The following is a 19562-nucleotide window of genomic DNA, read 5'->3' as shown; positions in this document are numbered from 1 at the left end:
GGCTGGCCTGGTGCCGCAGGGCATCACTCAGCCCCCGGCATGATGCCCAGCACCCTCCTGCTGCAGCCGGGGACACATTTTGTGAAGCTGCTTTGAAGCAAAGGGAGGTTATGTAGGTCACTACTTCATCCCCGGTCTGCCTCGCAAGAAGAATTCATTACGAAATTTCACTTTAATTAATGCAATGCACCGGCTCTTAATAGTATTTCATCAGGACATCTGGTAAAAGCGCATTAGCTACAGTTTTATGTTAGGGCGTAATTGAACGGAGCTCCTGTTGGAGCTCGGTTCTGCTATGAGCTTTGCTCCTGCGCCTCCTGCAAGCTGCTGATGAAAAGAGCTGGGGACTGCCCGCTCAGGTGATGGAGCCCAACTCAAAGCTTAAACTCAACAGAAAGGCTCCAGTTACCAGCCACAGGGGCCTCTGAGGGATAAAACAAATGCTCGCCCTATATTTACATACCAGGTACCACCAGCACAGCTGCCAATCTGTAATCCTGAATATAAAGTAACCCTGGTGTTCTGTTCTAATTTTGTTTGAAAGGCCATTGTCAAATGGTCTCTCTAAACCATTTTCTTTTGGCTTAACTTAGAGCTTTTTCTGTGCTAATTTTATCTTTGCATAATTGTGTGCTTTAATACTTATTTGATTATCTGCCCAAATTAATGCCAGAGCAGCAGCTTTCCAAACAGCCGTATTAAAGATTCACATCCAAATGGGATTTTTCAGCCCTTTGTTTTACGGTGATCTCCTGGAGAATAAAATGTGAACTCTCAAAAGGTTTTAGTTACTCAGTAAGCACTGTGTCATGATGGTTTAAGTCTAACTAACAGGCTTTGGAAGATCAATACAATTTGAAAAAGTCTGTGAGCTGCTTGAAATTGTCTGGTTTGAAGCTGTCTTCTCCGCTTTTTCTTTCCTTTTTTTTTTGGGGGGGGGGGGGGGGGGGCAGTAAGTGTTTGACTAGCCAACAGTAATAGTAAAAAGCATCTTCCAAAAATGCAAGTGGAGACTGCTTGGGTTGTCTTTTATATTCTCCCCCTTCAACAACTTTTTCAGCAGCATTTGCAGGGCAGTTTTACTCCCAACCTCCACAGAGAATGGACTAATGCATTAGGGAAGCTTTTTCTGCTGTTTGGCTCTCCAGGGATTTTTCAATGCTACAAGCCCCATACCGGTCACGGTAAAAGGAAACCCAACTGAGACTTTTGCTAGGGCTGAATAAGCCTGCAAGTTGGCATTAGTTGGCAATAAAATATAGGAAACACACAGACAGCCTTCCTCCCTGTAGCACTGGTCAGGCTGATAAACAGGAGGCACTTTATCCAGCGCGGGCACTAATGACATTACTTATACGGCCAGCTCTGAAAGTCTGGATGCTGAGAGGAGCAATGGTAGCAGCACTTGTTTGTTGGTGCCTTAGGACAACACTGCCAAAGGACCTGCTCCATTAAAAGCAAGAATTAGCCTCTGCCCCTTGGAAAGGAAACCTCGGCTCAGCTGTGGGCTCCTGGCTTGTGCTGCAGCTTGGTGCTTGCTTGCTTGTCCTGCAGCACTGCTGCAGTCACGGGTACTGGGGGCTGCGTGGGACAAGCAGGATGCAAGCTTTTGTTCTATAACAAAAACCAAAGCAGTCATGTAAATAAACCCAAAAGGTGCTTTACAAAGAGTAAACATTTTTTTTCCTATATGAAATAGAACTTGTGACCTTTTCTGTTCTTGTTTTACCTCCGCAATGTGATAATCTGAATCCCAAATTAGGAAGGAGAGATTGTTTAGGAAAGAGAAATCAATTACAATACTGGCAAATACACCATTTTTAGAAGTATTTATCTAGTAGGTATTTACCATTTGTGTCAGGGACTGAATCTCTCAGGATAGATGGCCTTAGACCCCTTCTTTCAGCATTCAGTATTTATCTTCAGCTAAGTATATACTAGTTGCAGTTTCTCAGTTTGAGGTGAACCGAGCATGAGTCCCAGTAGTGTGCGGTGCTCCGGCACCTCACCAGCTGCACCTTGCTCCTTCTCCATACTTCAGATCTCTGTGCTCCCATTTCTGCAACCTATGGAACAAGATCTGCTGCCTCCGAGTGTCCCAGCTGCAAAGTGGTCTGGACTGATTCATGAATGGCTGAAAAACGCTTTGAGGTCCTGAATTGCAAAATCACTAGTGCCAATTTCTCTGTTCAGACAGCAGCAGTTATTGGGTGAATATTCCTACAATAATTGTTCCATTCTAGAGTAAAACTGCCCAAGCCCTAGCAGAGCATCATCCACACTGCCCAAACACCAGCAGAGCATCAATCACGAATACTTGCTATCCCCACCACCTGCTGCATGTCTCCTCCATGAAACACCTCCTGCCAAGGCTGTCCCCTGCCAGAGGACCTCACCCTTCTGGCCAGAGGGTGCCAGAGGAGACCTCAAGAACGTGGGAAGAAAGCCCTGTGACCAGCTCTGTGGGAAATTCAATGCCAGAAAACAGCTTAAGCTCTTGGAAAGTTTGGGAAAGCAGGATGAGGGAAAGGCAGGAAGCTCCTGCGGGAGGGCCGGCCAGCACCCTGTCCCCAGCTCACACCATTGTGCTTTGTTCGGCCGCCACAATTGTGTGAGCAGAGCTGGGCGCATCAGCCTTCACTTCAAATTTCCTGCTTTTTGTCACTTCGCGTCCCAGGGCCTGCAGCTGAAAGCACAGCTCTCATTGCCGAGCTCCTGCTGAATGCCCTGCCCTGCCGGCCTGTGCCCAGGCCGCTCAGCAGGTTCCCAGCGCCAAGGCTCCCACTCTAAGGGGACAGGGGGGCTACTGAGATGCAAAGAGGCATGCCGAATCCTGCCTTGGCCCTGGGGGGCTGGTTAGGCATGACTATTGCAGGTAGAGATGCTGTTGTTTGAGGAGCTGCCCCATAATCTCCTCAGCCTGTGGCAGGCAAAGGGCCGGCTTGTAACACATTCAGCCAGGCTCATTTCTGGGCAGAGCTTGTCCTGACCATGGCATGGTGTCTCCTACCCAGACCCACAGAGGCTTTGGCTCTGTAGGACGGAGCCCCAGTTCCCCAAGTGCCTTCCTCCTCCTCCTGCTCTCTCATTAAGCAAATCCAGGACAGTGTCCGGGTCCTTCCTTGTTGGCTCCAGCACCTGATCAGGTGCCCAGGCCGAGGCTGGCACTGCTCTGTGCAGGCCCTGGGCTGCAGGACAGCCCCAGGGGGAGGGCTGGAAATCAGAGCAAGATGAGGTGATTTTGTCTGTCCCTACCAGTTCTGGACATGCACAGCACTCTCACAAATGCTAGCCCCAGCGCTCAGTGACCAAATGGGCCTCACACACCGATGGTGAGACTCTCTGGTGCATCTCAAAGTCCCAGGCAAATGCCTTGGATGCCCTGCAGCACCTCCTATCCATGCTCAGGGAGCTACATCCCAGTACTGCAACACTCCCCGTGTTCATCTTTTTTCTGCAGTGTTGGATGTGTAGATGTGTTGCAGCACTTCACACATGTGCTGAAGGTCTGCCTTTCTGCCCAGCCTACAGTAGACTGTCCATTCAACCCCAGCTAAAAGGACTTGGGTTTGCCGACAGATCTCTTCTGCCCAATCCCAGGCATACCAGTTGATGTGACATTTGTCACAGGGGTTGAGGGGGTCCTACAATGCCAAACTTCTTTCTATCCCTCTTTCAGCACCATGAATAAATACGTTTCTGAACTCTGGTAACCAGCATAGCCCACAGGTTATGCCTCTTTAAAAATACATTTATATTTTTATTTATACAATATAGTCTCTATTCTGCTTGTATAGCTCTGGGGCATTTGCCTCGTTCCCAAGCACTTCAGCAGCAGAAGTCTGAGCCAGTATTTCAGTGCTGACTTCTCCATGCCTAACAATGCCGTCTGCTCATTTCCTCTTGAGACTAGACACATAATGTATGTCTAAAACCCTCAGCCTAGCCCAATTTACAAATTCTAGTACAGCTGTAGGTTTAAAGAGCCAGCCAAAATTAATTATGACAGATTAAGGAACAGAGCAACGTACTGCAATAGCCTCTTCTTAAACTGAACCATCTGATCCAAACCCAGCAAGCTCAGCCTCCCAGTAAGCTCTTGCTGTTCTCTTGTCCTCCATCGCTGCTGCTCTCCTGCACAGCACCATCATCTGACCATGGTTTGTTCAGATGTACCCAGGCTGTTATTCAGCATCTTTGCCTTGCCTGAGATGGCCAAGAGAGGTCTGTGACAGCTAAGAGAAGTTCATTGTTAGCCGACCACCTGTAGGCTTTTTATTTTTTATTTTTATTTTTTGTGACATTGGGTCATTTGAACCACCAGACCTTCACAAAATGGCCCCCAAGCATACCCTTACAGGATCCTTCTCCCGACTGTCTCTGACCCCAGCAAAGTCCCTTTCCAGTGGACGTGCCATACAAAAAATAAACTACCCACCAGCAGGGTGGGTGCCTTCTGTGGTGGGAGTGCCATCAGCCAGTGTCTTGCAACCCAGGTCCCAGGTGCTGCACACGGAAGAACAGTACTCTTGGTTTGATAACAGCCCTGAATACAAAAGGGTGAGTTAGATGGCAAAAGGCTTCATATCCCTTCCCTATCATGTGCACCCTAGACTCATTAGAGATGCAGTCCCTGCTGGAAAACACTCCTTGCTCTAACAGTTTAATTAACATAAAAAAACGAAGCATGCTCTCCTCCTTTTATCATTATGCATATTTAGTTGTTAATCTGTTCCTTTCCCCTCCTCCCCACGTTATTCTGCAGTAGCTGTTAGTTGCTAAAGAAGCTGAAGAAACAATTAAGATGCTTTCAGAAAAAGCAGATAATTTCTTGCATGCAGTGCTGAGTACCCAGCAGATGTGACTCAAGATGCACACATGCTGTTTTCAGGCAAGCATTCCCAAGGGGTTAGATAAAAATAATAAGGATGAGGGGTTTCTGCAGAAATCAGGTTATTTTTAAGTGGAAGCGCTCTGGGGGGTATTAGCAGAGCTCCCTGAAAATGCCATCATCTTCTTGTGTGTGGGATCCCATGGCATTACTTGTTTGTAATTAAAAAAAAAAAAAAAGCCTGTAGTCAGACTAGACAGGGATTCAGGCAGGAATGCAACAATGGGTTTACAGCAAATTGTTTTGGTTGTAAGCATCAGACACCGTGTGAAGGTGGAACAAGTGAGAGAGATGCCTACAGGGAGATCTTCACCCCCCCCAAAGATAATGGCAAGTCTCAAGAGCCAGAATTTGGCCCAGAAGGTTTCAGCCACCACAATTCAGGCAATGAGGAAACTACAGCAGGAGAAACACTGTGATGGTCTGAAGCCAGGTCTTAGTTGACACAGGGTGTTGCAACTTTACCAGGAAAAACATTTCCTTCCAATATCCCCCTCGCTAATCCATCCCCAGCATCTGTCATCACAGAGAAAAGGGCAGAGGCAGGTGAGCCAGCACGATGCTAAGCAGCTTGCTGAGATAGCTGCAGACATTTGCTGTATTTTGGCCGTGATGAAGACTGGACAAATGAGGAAAATGTTTTCATTAGCTGCACTCACCTGAAACATAATCAGCAGCCAACTCCCACTTTACAAGGTGACCTGGCAAAGAGGCAAGAAACGAAGTCCAGCAGCAAACAGATTGCAAAGACAAACACACACAATTAAGTTTGTGATGATCCACCATCTTGTATGGCTCCTCAATAGCCAGTGCTATGATTTTCTGTGCTCAGACACACAACTCTCAAGTATTTATACTCTGCCAATATTTTAAGTCATGCCCATAAAGCATATTTGAACAGGATTCAAGTTGATGAAAAGCAAGTCGTTACTTTCAAAGGAGGTTGGTGACCCCGTGAATGGAACTGATGGCTTCAGTCCAGCAGATGACAATCCATTAAATTAAAGAAAAAAATTGCCATTACAATTCTTGGTGCCAGTAAAGGTGTGAAAAAAGATGTGCTCCCTCCAGGATGCGCACAATCATATTTCTGGCAGCTTGAATTGCTGCAGATTTTTTTTTTTATTGCCTTTCCTCTTCACAAAGCATAAAGATATTTAGTCTCTGCTGTTTTCAGTGAAAAGTTTTAGATACACGAAGCTTATGAAGAGACACATCCCACTTGAGCCATATTAAAAACACCTCTTCCTTTCAAGTCATCAACTCTCAAGGAAGGGGAGAAGAAATGAAGAAACATTGAGCCAAAGCCCATAAACAGATTTTTTTTTTTTGTCTCTGCACGAGATGAGCCTGGGAAAAGCAAAACAATCCATCTACCCAAGAGTGGCTTTGCAGGGAAAGGTTAAGGAATATTAACGAGGGATTTAGATCGCACCACTTTACACACATTTATGAGGGAGAAATTCAACACCCAGAAAACAAATTCAGTTCAATTTTTGTTTTTCCCCCTCCCCCAAAGATGACATACCCTTCCATTTGTAAATTACTTTAATTTAAATACTTCCAGGTTAACAAAACATCTTAACTTTGACATGCCCCAAGTTACAAAACAGAAACAAAACCTCTTGACAAAGGGTAAGAAAAAAAAATATCCAAGCCCAAACCTCCTTTCCTAAGCTGGAGTTTATGGTCTGTGAGCTGGCTGCCCTCCAGAGTCTGACACAATGTCTGGAGCACCCAGAGCAGCTGGAATTCATTTTCTTCCTTCAAATCTATGCACTTTCATATGAAGTCGTGTTTTGGCACTGCCGCATAGGAGAGAGTTCAGTGCAAAAAATCTAACCCCAGCCATGTTTCTCTGCAACCCAATGCTTGCTGAGCAAACAACGAAAAAGGAGAAGAGGACAACGGGAAAAAAAAAAAGAGAAAAGCCCTTTCCCTTCCCCCACACATACACTCACGACTGTACCAAACAGGGGGCTATTCATGGCTGTTCATAAACGGGTCACAAGGAGAAATGTTTGCAGATAAAACCAACACTTTTTTTTCTTTTTTTTTCTTTTTTTCTTTTTTAAACAAACACCATGGAGGCCTCTGGAAGGAGCTGGGGATGTTCGAGCGTCGAGGTCCTGCTGCTCCCTTCCGCCTCCTGTTAGCGCAGCTCCTGCGGCGCCCCAGGCGCAGCCCCCTCCGGCCGATCACCCCGGGGTCCGGACCCCTCAAGCTGCCTCCTCCGAGCCAGAGCTGCTGCTGGGAGCCCAGCGGGGCCTCACGCTGCACCTCGCCGTGGGTCGGGGGGAGGAGGGAGACGTCCAAGGCGCTCCTGGGCGCTCCTGTCACAAAATGGCACACTGGAGTTTGTGGGAGCCTGTGGCTCGGTCCCCTCGCCATTTGGTCTTTTTCTTCTTCTTCTGGCTTTTCTCCGGGATTTGTTGCCTGTTTTGGGAGGGAGGGAGGAAAGAAAATAAGGTGAGACACAAGCAGCCAGCAGGCTGGCTCAGGTGTTGCCATCCAGAACCCTGGGCAGCCAGCAGAAAGGCACCTTAGGGTGCATATATACATAGCTGTGGTTCTTCACTGAGAGGGTTGTCATGCACTGGGACAGGCTCCCCAGGGACGTAGTCACAGCACCAAGCCTGTCGGAGTTTAAGAAGTGCTTGGACTGTGCACTTAGTCATATGGTCTGAATTTTTGGGTAGACCTGTGTGGAGCCAGGGGTTGGACTTGATGATCCTTAGGGGTCCCTTCCAACTCAGGACATTCTATGACTCTCTATATCGGCATGTATACTCATCTCCATACACCCTTCCGCCACCACCTGGTTTCTCAAACCACACAGGTAGCAGCAACCACCGCCCTTTGTGAGGAAAGAAGCCATAACCAAACATCAAGGCTAATGGCAGGGACGTATGTCCTGAGAGGGGACTATGAGTCCAGCTGTCCTGGGAGAACTGCTGCCTCTCCTCCCCTGCCAGAGTGCTGCTCAGTTCACCTGGGAGGTACGGATGCTCACCTGGGAAACAGAGCTCATCCACCAAACTGCTGCTAGTGCTCGTTACGGTAAGGTGGCAAAATTGATACAGGGTGTACAAAGAAACAGACCTTCCTGGAAAGATTTGCTTTCACACAGAATTGCCCCCAGCCAACTGCACTGATGTTGACTTCATAATTTTTTTTTCCCCTTCTCCAAAAAATAGTGTATGCTGCCAAAAAGGTTTTGGCCTTCTCTTGGAAGTCGTGATGAGCACCAGTGCACCAGGAGCAGGATGCAAGCCCTAAGCCTTTGTCTGGGGCTGGCCCCAGGAAGATGCTCCTGGCTGCCTGAAATCAGCCATCAGCAACACACAGCTGCCAGCCCTCCTGCACTGTGCTGCAGCAGCCCCCATCAGTCAGGTGGGTTGTAAGCAACCTCTAAAATACTATTTCCATCTCATCTGATGTTCTGCTGATGGCTTCTCCCTTTTCATTAAAGATGAGATATTGCTCAGTCATATTGTTTAAAAGAGGCTTGATGGTTAAATGATGACTCAGATCCTCACCTGGTGCTATACAGACACTTCTGCGCCATCAGCTATACCCAGTCTTGTCACACTGCAATAGTGACAAAAAGTGCACTGGCTTCAGGGGAGCTGTACCTGTTCGCACCAGCCACTCAAGTCAGCCCAGCATTGCAAATTCAACAGAAGAAGGCTTTGTAGTTCAAACACCTGACAGGCAGGCTGTAGACTTGGATTTCATAGCAAGATAAACCATATGAACATAGGCAGCTTCCACAGACTCTGAGTCTAAATAATAAACCTAAGAGCTTGAATAGCTCAACACCAGCCTCTTTTGCTGTGTAATATGTCAGGCACTAAGCTGAGTGTTTAGACCACATTATCTGGAGCAGAATGAGACAAAGTTTGGAGACAAATCATTGTTGCTTTATTTGATGTTTTTCTTACAGCTTCAACTCTCAAATGTTTGCAACAATCTGAAAAAAATCAACTCAGCTTTGACTAGCAAGACTTGTTTTCAGCAAGTATGAAGGCTGCTGGCACGAAAAACATGAAACTTAAAAGCTCAGAGTAAGAAAGCAGAAATAAGAAAATACTTCAATTTGAATAAACACTGAGCAGCCACAAGCATTCTTGAATGGTTTTAGAGATCCAGAAAACCACGTACTGCACCCATTCAAGATTTCTGCTGTGATGGTGCTTGTGTATACTCTGGTGCAGCACGAAAGGTTTATTAGGAATTTTTAAAGATCTGTTGGGCAAGCTCTGTCACCCAATCCTTTCTGGATTACTTTCAGACAATAGTTTATTGCAAAAAAAAAAAAAAAAAAAATTACATGAAGTGGGTATCAGCCAAGTGCAAGGAGCACAAAGCGTGCTAACCCTGAATGAGTCCTCACCCTGCAAACTAACATAGGTTCTCAGGAGCTTGTGAATTCTTAAAGCACTCCAGGAATAGCATATTTATTAGGGAGTTGTACATTTACATTTTATTTGGTAAAGCTCACTTAGGAAAAGTGGTGCTTCGTGGGCGATAACAACGTATGGCTGCAGACAGTTTGCAATGTCCAAAGACCAGGAAAAGTTGTATTGTGGCAAATAACCAGATCACACAATGTCTCTCTGTTCTCCATCTTAGAACCATAGAATCAAGGAATAGCTTGAGCTGGAAGGGACCAACCAGGATCATTGAGTCCAACTCCTGGCTCTGCACAGCACCACCCAAAAATCAAACCATATTTCTGAGAGCGTTGTCCCAACCCTTCCGGAACTCCAGTAGGGTTGGCGTCATGAACGTAGCCTTGTGGGGCCTGTGACTGTGCCCGACCACCCTCTGGGTGCAGAACCTTTCCCTAACCCCTAGCCTGACCCTCCCCTGTCCCAGCTCCATGCCGTCCCCTCGGGTCCTGTCGCTGTTCCCCGAGAGCAGAGCTCAGAGCCTGCCCCTCCGCTCCCCTCCTGAGGGAGCTGCAGGCTGCCATGAGGCCTCCCCTCAGCCTGCTCTGCTCTGAACACACCAAGGGGCCTCAGCTGCTCCTTGTAAGTCTCAACCACAGTTCAAGCTCTTGTGAACATACATGTTCAGAAGGGGTCTCATATGGCTGGCAACAACTCTTTGCAACTACTCAGGAACTGAGGAATAGATCACCTATTTGTGATATTATGGAGTGCATTTTCAGGGCTAAAAATCAGTGTTGGATCATTAAAATGCTCCATCCAGCCTGTGCCTGTCTGAAGCCACATTATATAGAGAAAGCAAACAGCCTTACCATCTTATTTTTGCTGTGTTTCTTTCTTTCCTTTTTTTTTTTTTTTTTCTTTTCAGAATAGAATAGATTGTGGTAAGAGCTCACTGTAACAAAAAGGAGTATCTGGCCAACTAATGCTGAGTTCCAGAACAGTTGGGAAACAGCTTGGGACATTTCCAACTCAGCTCTGCAGCTCTCCAAAGATTTTCTGCCCCCTGCTTTTCAGATATGTGGGAAGAGTGGGCAGTACCATCTGCTTTTGATGGAGGCTGACTCGAGGCTGTGCTAAGATGTTCACAAGTACAGAGACGTTGTGAATAAATGCCTCATGGTTTAATTGCCGAGCAAGGCACTTTGACTGCATGGCAGGGAGGAGCATTATCTCAGCTCAGCACCCTCCCAAAACATGAGAAACGAAGGCCCCAAAAAATCTGGCAGACAACCCATGTCAGAAAAAAACAAATCTTCTCAGAGATGTGAGGTTATCAGCTGAGATGCTGAGATGTGCATGCAGCTCTTTTCCTGCGGGGCAGCCAGGATTTTGGACGGCAGCACCTTGCCGACAGCAGCAGGAGCCGGGTTCGCCCGGAGAGCAGGCATTCGCCAAAGCGAACAAAAGCAGCTCGTGCCAAAATTGGGAATAAACCTCTGCTGTCTGAGGAGGAAACCTGTGGCTTCGCCATTAGGTCATGCTGTTTCTCATATAAAATGGCTTAATTTTTTCCATTTAATGAGCAAAAAGTTACCTACAAAATTAGAGCCAGTCCCTTTAACTTAGAGCAACATGAGACCCTGAGATGACAATGCTACGAAAACCCACATTACTAGCCCAAAGCTTTTAATGCTGGCCTTTTAAAGCCAATTATTACAGCAAGTTTTGCATTGCTGAGTGACTAACATATTTTTGTCATGGCCACAACTAGTTGTCAAACCGCCTAATACTGATATTTTGCAAAGGCAAACTACTGGTTAGTAACATCTATATGCACATACAAAACAAGGAAGCTTAATAAAACCCAGAAATCTCCCACCTCCAACCAAACCACCACACTCTAGCCCCCAAAAGTCATCTCCTGGCTTCCAAGACCAGGACTCCTGCGTGTCCCATCTACAGGCACTAACTAAGCCAAGTGTTTGCAGCTTACCTTATTACCCTAACGAGATCGTGGAAGGCCTTGTCAACATTTAGAGGTGGGTCCTTGGCACTAGTTTCTATATACGGAATCTGAAGGAGAGAAGTACATGACAAAAGAGATTTGTAACAGCTAATATGTTGGGAGCAAACTAGTTTCAAAATGAAAAACCCTACAGGCTAGAGAAATTGGGTGCCTAAGAGACTGGAGAAATACCAGTAAACAAACTGCTGTCATGACACTGCTATCAACACATTCATGCTCACAGAAAGCTCAGATTTGGGGAAGAGTAATCATAGACTTCATGTAGTCAGATGTTCTCTCCCCCTAAGTTGTGCTTGCAGACATGAAAATAGACAAGGGTTGTTGAAAGATGAGCATTTGCCAGGAAGTCTTGGTTGCCACGTTTTATTAGGACTACTGCATGAATATTTCATGACTACAATTCCCCTTCAGTTTAAAATGATCTTCAAAGTCTGACAGACAGATGGGGCCTCCTAGAGCGCTTGTCCAGCACTCTGGCAGATTTATAAAATTGCCTTCTGATAAAGTTTTTGCATACACTTCCTTTTCCAAAGCGTGTACCTACAGATGAGTACATTGTGTTGTGTCGTAAGGCCAAGGTGTACTTGTTCCTATAAAAGTGAGCTTCCTTGGGGAGGGGGCATGGAATGGACCTGCCCTGACAAACTCCCATTGTGCCTTGTTTAGAAACACAGCACAGTTTGCCATCTAGGCACAGCAAGCTGCCAAAAGGTCTCAGGCTTGTTTGCCTCTACCTTTCCATTAAGTTCCTCCTATGGGAGTTGCTGCTTCCCCCTGGGTATGTTCTGGCATTTAGAGGTGATTAGTGGAGTACCACGTGATCTACACCAATCCAAGACCAATTTCCCAGGCTAAACTACAGTATGAATAATGCAGATCTAAGATGGTAGGCCAGATTTATATAGGCTTTACAGCCCTGTAACTTCATTATCTTTAACAAGTCTACTTCTTATGGACACCTGGGTATAATTCCTAATTCCTGACTGCTTTTCCACCCCAAGAGGATGTGCTTTCTTCCCTCATTTTGAACATTCATGTTTCTCATCACTTGCAGACAGCTTGTGCACATGGTTTCATGATGGCCCCAGATCTGCTATAGCCTGGTGTGCTGCAGAGCTTCTAGTTTCCATGATGAACTGACTCCACCCAAAGGGAACTCTATAGCTACTGCTTTGTGGTAGTTGGAAGTGCAATTGTAAATGTTCGATTGTAAGAAAAATACTTTAATTCAGCTCCAAATGAGCAGAGAATTCCATTTTGAATGCCTGTAATGGGACTTACAATGAGCAATTACACAATCCTGCAAACTTACATTATGTTTTGTTGCCATTTCTCTTCCCTGTTCTCTTGTAATTTTCCGTAAATGCATTAGATCAACTTTGTTCGCCACCAAAATCATTGGAAAGGACTCTCTGGGGAAAAACAAACAAACAACAAGAACAATTAATAGCAGACTACAACACAAAACACTGAATATGAGTTTCTCTTTCTAATACTGATATCATCGAGCATTTTTGGCTACGATATACCACATAACATATAAAGAAAGATCATCCAGGCATCAACCACCAGACTGAGCTACGCATACTATGCACGTTTGTATCATAAAAATTTATCTTGACATTTTGCACACATCCACCCTTATTTGCAGGCACTTCAGGGACTTAAGTGCCATCATTTCTGCAATACTTGATAATAGACTGAAGATCCAACTAGCTAAAGAACTACAAAATTAGTCTGCTGCTATAGAAGGAAATTAACTAAGGCATGGAAGCAGATCTTGAACAGGAAAATAGGACTCTTTTATAACAGTTAAGGCATCTCATAACTGCATATCTTAGCAGCTACTAGTCATTGCCAGGTAAAGAGGTTGGAGGAACTAGTTCATGTCCTGGTAGTGGACAGAACAATGCTCATTCACTGAAAGCACCTATGAAGAAGAAAAGACAGACTTGTGAAGGTGGCACTTAGGGACACATCATATTGGGAAGAAAATGACTGAGGCCAAATGACTCTTGTTACCCCAACACCAACTGAAAGACTGGCAGGGGTAGCTGGGAGTAGGCTGAAATGAAACAAAGAGCTTCGCTGTGTTTCCAGATGCTGTTACCTACCATCTCCTGCTTCTAATCCCAGAGCAAAAGCCTGGTGAACAACCGTCCTTTTGTACCAAGGACATCTCACTCTGCAATACTGCTTGTTATTTCTTGAACTTTGCCAGGTGCGTAAGTGACTGTCTTCAGACATCACAAGTGAAGAGACCCATTCATCCACAGCATGCCCCGTGTGAGGGCTTCCTGACGAGGCGTGTGGGTCATCCTCTACCCTGGCAGAGTCCTCGTAGCTCTGGTGACTGAACTGAGCCAGTTCATGCTTTGAGTGGTGCTGGCAGTGCAGTTCCATCCCACTCCACCTTCCACACAAGAGCCTCTCCCCCAGCTGCATTACAGAGAGCAAAGCTGTGCTGCGTGGCTTCTACCCACTGCTAGGAAGGAGGAGGTAACTTCTGATCACTGATGTTTATTGCAGCATTATTTAGCTTTAAACACTCTTAAAATAGTTCCAATGTTCTCTGCTGTAACAGAGCTGTTTTTACTGGGGTAAGGAGCAGCTGGCCGCACTCACTGCTGCATAAAAGACTTTCCTGGATTTTCAAACAGAGTTTCTGTGTCATTTTTCATTGAGACGATAAGGGCTCCATCTTCTCCCTGGCACACTGCCCCGTTGCTCTGGCTGGAAATACACTGTACTGCACTCTGCATTTTAAATGGTTCTTACCGTTACTCATTCTGATAATGTGGATTTGATTTAACATTAATACCTGAGCACTGATACATCTTCACTCTGATTATTCTGGAGCAAAACGCTTGCTCGTCTGAATTATTTGATTCCTTTTAGCTTGTGGCACATTGATAAGAGAGGGATTACGTTTGGACAGCATCTCATTTGCCTTGTTTACATCAGGCATAAAACTCTGTGGGGACTTTGTTCCCTGTTGTGAGCTGGACGATTACTAGTTCGACAAAGCTACTATAGTTGGAAGTTTTACTGTAATTAAGGTTATGGAAAGAAAGGGGACAGAGGCTTTGAACAGCTCTGCTAAAGCAGCAGCCTGCAATTCCTTTGGATTTTGAACCCTCAAAACTGGCGGCTGGTTTGAAAATTGGGTGATGTCCTGCTCCTAGCTAAGCACAGGCCTGGAAGGACAGTTTCTTTTTTTGTGCTGTTTAGCAAATCACAGCAATATGAACAATCTCAGGCTCTGGATGAAGTGTTACTCCTGGTGTTATGCACTCCAGCGCGGGGAAACAAAAGCAGTTTCACTTCCTGGTTCTCACACGCCGCCGCTGTGTTTGTATGGCACAAGAAGGGGTAGAAGTTTCAGTCCAGAGCAAAACAATGAACGCCACATCTTATTTTCATGAAGCTAAATTAAATAAAAACAACGTCTGTTTGTAGCAGGTTAGAGGAAACACTGTCCTGTCTTCCTCAGCTCTCCGAAACAGGCTGAATTTGCCCTAAGCTAAGTTGGCAGTGAAGGAAACACCATTGTTATCCGAGAGGCAGGCTGAGTGACTGACATTTTTGTTCATTTAGATGAAATCAAAGGGTGGATTTTCCTTTACTTTTCACTCTCGTGGGCTCTGCTTTGGATGCTTTACTGGAAGAGCTGTCAGCTGTGAACCTCACATGATATGCGTCCACCCTTCCTGTGGGGAAGTTATTCAGAACTGCAAAAGGAAGCCAGCAACGAGGCCTGAACCCTCTGGTGGCTTTTCTTGATGACTTCCATAATTAAAAGCCATTATGAGTGGAAAAAACTAAGTGTTTCAAAGCTGCAGACATATAAGAGCTTAATTCACACTCCACCCAGTGCGAAAGGACTCATCATCTCTCAAAGCGGGACGGGAAGAGGGAGTTATCTGCAAGATAAAGCCCTGGCAGCTTCCTTTAAGTCTGCCAGGATGCAATCGCTCACCACGACTAAGCCCGCAGCGCTACCTTCTCCCACGCGTGCATAAGGAGAGGAGCAGGCAACCTGTCTTGCTTTTACCCACTCACACAGAGATGTTTTATTCATCGCTGCATAGTAAGATGAGTTAACTGCATTAAAGCCTTTTTAAGGAATCTCTCTTCCCAACCTGAGGTGTTTTCCTCTTCAAGACACTTTCTTCCAGGCCCTTATCACGTAAGACCTTTTAGGGTTTGTTAGCTCCATTCCGGCTGGAGCTTCTCCCTTCCAAAACCATTTTCACTTCATCATAGGACTCACTGAGCTTTTCCACATTGAAAATACCAACTACGTGCTTATCAGAAGAGGTAAATTATTTCTCATTCCCCTCATGCAGATCTACAAACCTACACGGAGCACACAAGGAATGACTCTGGGACATGCAGGAGGTCACAAGTGGGGAGGACATGCAGCCACCCCTGGCACAGCCTGCAGCGGGGTTGGGGAGCGCCAGCACCCACCTGTCTTTGACTCTGAGGATCAGCTGGTGGAAGCGGTCCACGTGCTCGAAGCTGGCCTTGTCTGTCACAGAGTAGACTATAAGGAAGCCATCTCCAGTCCTCATGTACTGCTCCCGCATCGCACTGAACTCCTCTTGGCCTGCAGTATCCAGAACTAGGACAAAAGAGATTAAAGTTTTTAGTTACTGTGTGAAACTGCAGCTATCACTGCTGTGTGCCCAGCCCTTCCGCCTCTGCTGGGCTTGGTCCTCTCAAAGGCTGTGAGATTTCATGAAAGCAAGTTGGAGGGACAAGGGGATGGAGAAGACTATAGGGATCTTATTTTCCTTCAAAATATCAAATGTTATTGAACCTAGCGAGATTCTCCTCTGCCAAGACATGGCTCAACACATTTTGAAGAGCTCCATCTCCTCCTCCTCTTCCAGATCTCTCAGATCCCTGCATGGAAAAATCCAAGACTGGAAGAGCAAGTAAATGGCAATTTAAATGTCAGGGACAATTTGCAGACTGTGGTGCAGCAGAGCTAGGAGATAATCCAGAGTGATAGCTGTGAGTATCTTCCCTCTCTCAGTGCCTGGATATTATTTGTACACAATTATGCGCTTTCAGAGCAAGATGGTACAGCCTTGAACTCCCCTACAGACATCGTCGCAAGTCATGTTTTGATATTCAGAAGAGTTATAACAGGCAGAAAAGCTTTAAGTGACTTGTGTATCATACTCAGCAGTCATGTTGCCGTGTGTGGGCTTGCATTCCTGGGCAGCCAATAACAATGCTTAGATCCATGCTCAAATCCCCTAAAACATCTCTGGCTGTGGCAGCAATCCAGCTGCTGCTCCCCAAGAGTAATCTCCTCTCCCGTGCGGCCAGAACCTACTGGCTCTCTGGCACTTCACCTCCCAGGCTGTCCCATCAGCTACTTCTTGAACCACATCTAGAAGCCCTACACCTGCCTTCTGGGTAAACACCCCACAGTGATGCACATTAGCACTGCCAGTTCTCAGGCTCCAGCTCAGTACGCTGCCACGATTTTGGCCGGCAGGAGGAAGGTATGAAAGGGGTTCAGCAGTTTAGGCTACCAACACAAATTAGGGGTGAGTTCAAAACGCATTGGCTGCTCTGAAGTCATTGTCCACGTGCATCGCTGTACCTTAGAGGCAAACGCAAGACCTCTGTGAAGATTAGGAATGTTTTCACATCCCAGCCAACTGTGCAGGGTGGGAAATCTGTTTCCACCTCCGCTGTACAGCCACAGTGTTAGCATCTGCTGCCCACAAGTGACAGGGAAAGCCCTGGGCACTGCTGGATGGAGACAGTGGCAGGTTCATATTGCTGACAGAGCAGCAGGGCTCGATACGGGTTTTTCTAGTCCAAGCAGGCCCACGGTCCTAGCGAGATGCTCCCTGCAGGGTAAGTACTCCAGCTGTCCTGATTTCCAGATGAAGCTAGGATAAAGCCCACTTCACTGCCAGCATTACTTGCTGAATCAGCAGGGCTGGCCACACAGGGACACGCTCAACACGCTGCACATCACAGCATGCCCCAAGACCTGCCTGCACCTTTCTTCTGTGGCTGGAGGAAAGGCAGCTGTGCTGGAGGAGATATTTGTTGATAGTAGACCCTTTAAAGATCCTCAGCCATATTCATTTGCCTCCCCTCCCTGGTCTTGACTGGCTGTTTCCAGAAACCTGTATGATGAAAAGAGCTTCTAAGCTCTTGCAAAGACTCCGAGATTTAGGCTTGCTTGCTGAGAAGCTGGAACTTGCTAGAAAGTCACGGGTGTCCTTTCATAGCCTTTTATCCGACCTCCCTCCCCTGAGTCTAGGAAACAAGGGTCTCAGCTCAAAGGCGGCCAGGCTATTTGTAAGGACCATACAAAAAAAAAAGGAAAAACAAGAAAGGAGGAAAATAAAGATAAAAGGAAAAAAAGAAAAACAACCCAATGACACTCCATGCACTGGTGAATTTCTATGCCCTGGGCAGAAGAGCTTCCATGGAATAAGGCCAGGGCTGTGTGGCTGAGACGGAAAAGGAAATTAATCCTTCCTATCCACCCGACCTGTAAGGAGAGGTTGGGCTGCCCTCAGCTGACTTCTGCACCAGCTGGAAGCGATGTCAGGGCAAGGCTGAGAGCTGACAGCCCGTGTACGTATGCACAAACACACACACACTCCCTTCCCCTCTTGCACACCCAACCTGTGGGGTGCAGCGGGCTGGGCTCTCCTGCCCGTCCTCCCCCTGGCACAGGGCAGGTGCCCAAGCAGAAGCCGAGGGCAAGAAGGTGGAGAGGGATGTGCCGCATCCTGCATGGCAATTTGCTTAGAGACTTCCCCTCGCCCTGACACATTTGCAAACCTCCTGGGAGGAGCATCCAGCCCCCCTCTTGCTGTTGTACCCACCAATCCATGCCCAGCCGCTGTCCCCTCCAAAGCCCTGCTTATCCCCCGGGAGAGGGCAGGGATGGAGACTTGGTGGCTGTGGGGATCCCCAGTGAGCTGCCAGGGGTTAGGCTCCTGCTACTCCTACCTCTCCTGGATCTTGGCCATGGCATCACACTAAACATAGGCAGGGCTGCTGTGTCAGCAGCTACTATTTACAGGGAATTCACTTGCAGCATTCATAGAAAGAAGAGCAAGTCCAGGCAGCATTTAAAATGGCACTTCGGAAATCCAAGCAAGAAGACACAGTGGTGAAAATTATGTCCAATGGATTATTCATACAAAGTCAAGGGTCACGTGGTTGGCCAGAAGTCCTTGTTTTAACTTGAAATGTGCTCTTCTTAGAGACAGCCACCCTATCCTAATGGGTCTGTGCTGCACAAATTGTGAAAAAACAGAGTGAAAGGCTGATTGGTATCCTTTTGTAGGCAGAACTGGGACACATCCTGGAAAGCACCAGCTCCAAATAAGGGCCAGATGCAAGCAGCTTTGCCTCTAGTGCAATGTCTCGGCACAAAAGCTTCAGCAGGACCACTGCATACAGAAATCTGCATAAAGAAATGAGGAAACAAGCCGAAGTCTTGGAAAGGTGAAACTGGGGAGGTGATTTGCTTCCCAGCCGAGTGAGGAACATTCACATCCTTATAATCCCAGTTTCTACAAACAGGATGCCCAAAAGACCCAGAAATAATCGTGAACAGAGGAGAACTGTGAGCTCTCGTCCCCTGGTACTCTTTAAAATCAGCAGTTGCCTCTTACTGGCAGTTGCCACCCTGGCAGCACATAAAAGCCCATGTGGAAATAAGGCTGGAAGAAAGCTCAGCGGGTTTCCCCTACCTCATTCTTCCAAGAACTGAAGTCAAATTCATAGATTGCTGTCGGAAGTCCCTCTCCCAGTGCTGCACAAACTTGGTGTAGTTCCCACAAACTTGACCAAAGAGGAAGCAAGGAGGAGCACTAACGAAAGCCTCGGGGTGAGCAGTGAGGAGAAGCCAACGACTGTGTCGGAAGTAGGAAGGGACATCCAAAGGCGGCTGTGCAAAAGGCATTTCACAGACCTACCATGCAAATCAACTAGAGAATAAACTAGGAGCAATGAGGCTGTGAGAGCCCAGCATGAGGTCTCCTTGCTTTGAGGATGAGAGGTTGCTAAGCAAAGAGATGGCCTTTTCTGCCTTCCAGTGTATGCGACCACAACTGTTAGGATGAGCTCTGCGTTAATGGGGTCCTTAGAGCTTTACACACCACTTTCCTGTGAGTCCTGATGGATTAGGCAAGAGGGTGGCTGCTCAGAGAAAGCACTTCTGAGCAGACTTGGGAGCCTGAGAGGCTCTATG

At 46.7% G+C, this 19562-nt stretch overlaps 1 protein-coding gene across 9 annotated transcripts in view; it reads right to left on the bottom strand.

The window, feature by feature from the left end:
* Window positions 1-6421: 6421 nt before the first annotated feature.
* MRAS (muscle RAS oncogene homolog) overlaps window positions 6422-19562 on the bottom strand; it is a 40736-nt gene continuing 27595 nt past the window's right edge. For all 9 annotated transcript variants that reach the window (XM_068687424.1, XM_068687428.1, XM_068687429.1 and 6 more), the window contains 4 exons: window positions 15788-15941; window positions 12627-12726; window positions 11282-11361; window positions 6422-7327 (listed from right to left, as the gene is read on the bottom strand). In XM_068687424.1, coding sequence (XP_068543525.1) covers window positions 7228-7327; window positions 11282-11361; window positions 12627-12726; window positions 15788-15941 — 434 coding nt within the window. In that variant the 3' untranslated portion in view covers window positions 6422-7227. The remainder of the gene's footprint in view (window positions 7328-11281; window positions 11362-12626; window positions 12727-15787; window positions 15942-19562) is intronic.

Source organism: Anas acuta, chromosome 6, assembly GCF_963932015.1.
Source record: "Anas acuta chromosome 6, bAnaAcu1.1, whole genome shotgun sequence".
NCBI classification, from domain to species: Eukaryota; Metazoa; Chordata; class Aves; order Anseriformes; family Anatidae; genus Anas; species Anas acuta.
Note: the sequence above shows the minus strand (reverse complement) of the source record. Positions and strands in the feature narration are given on the sequence as shown.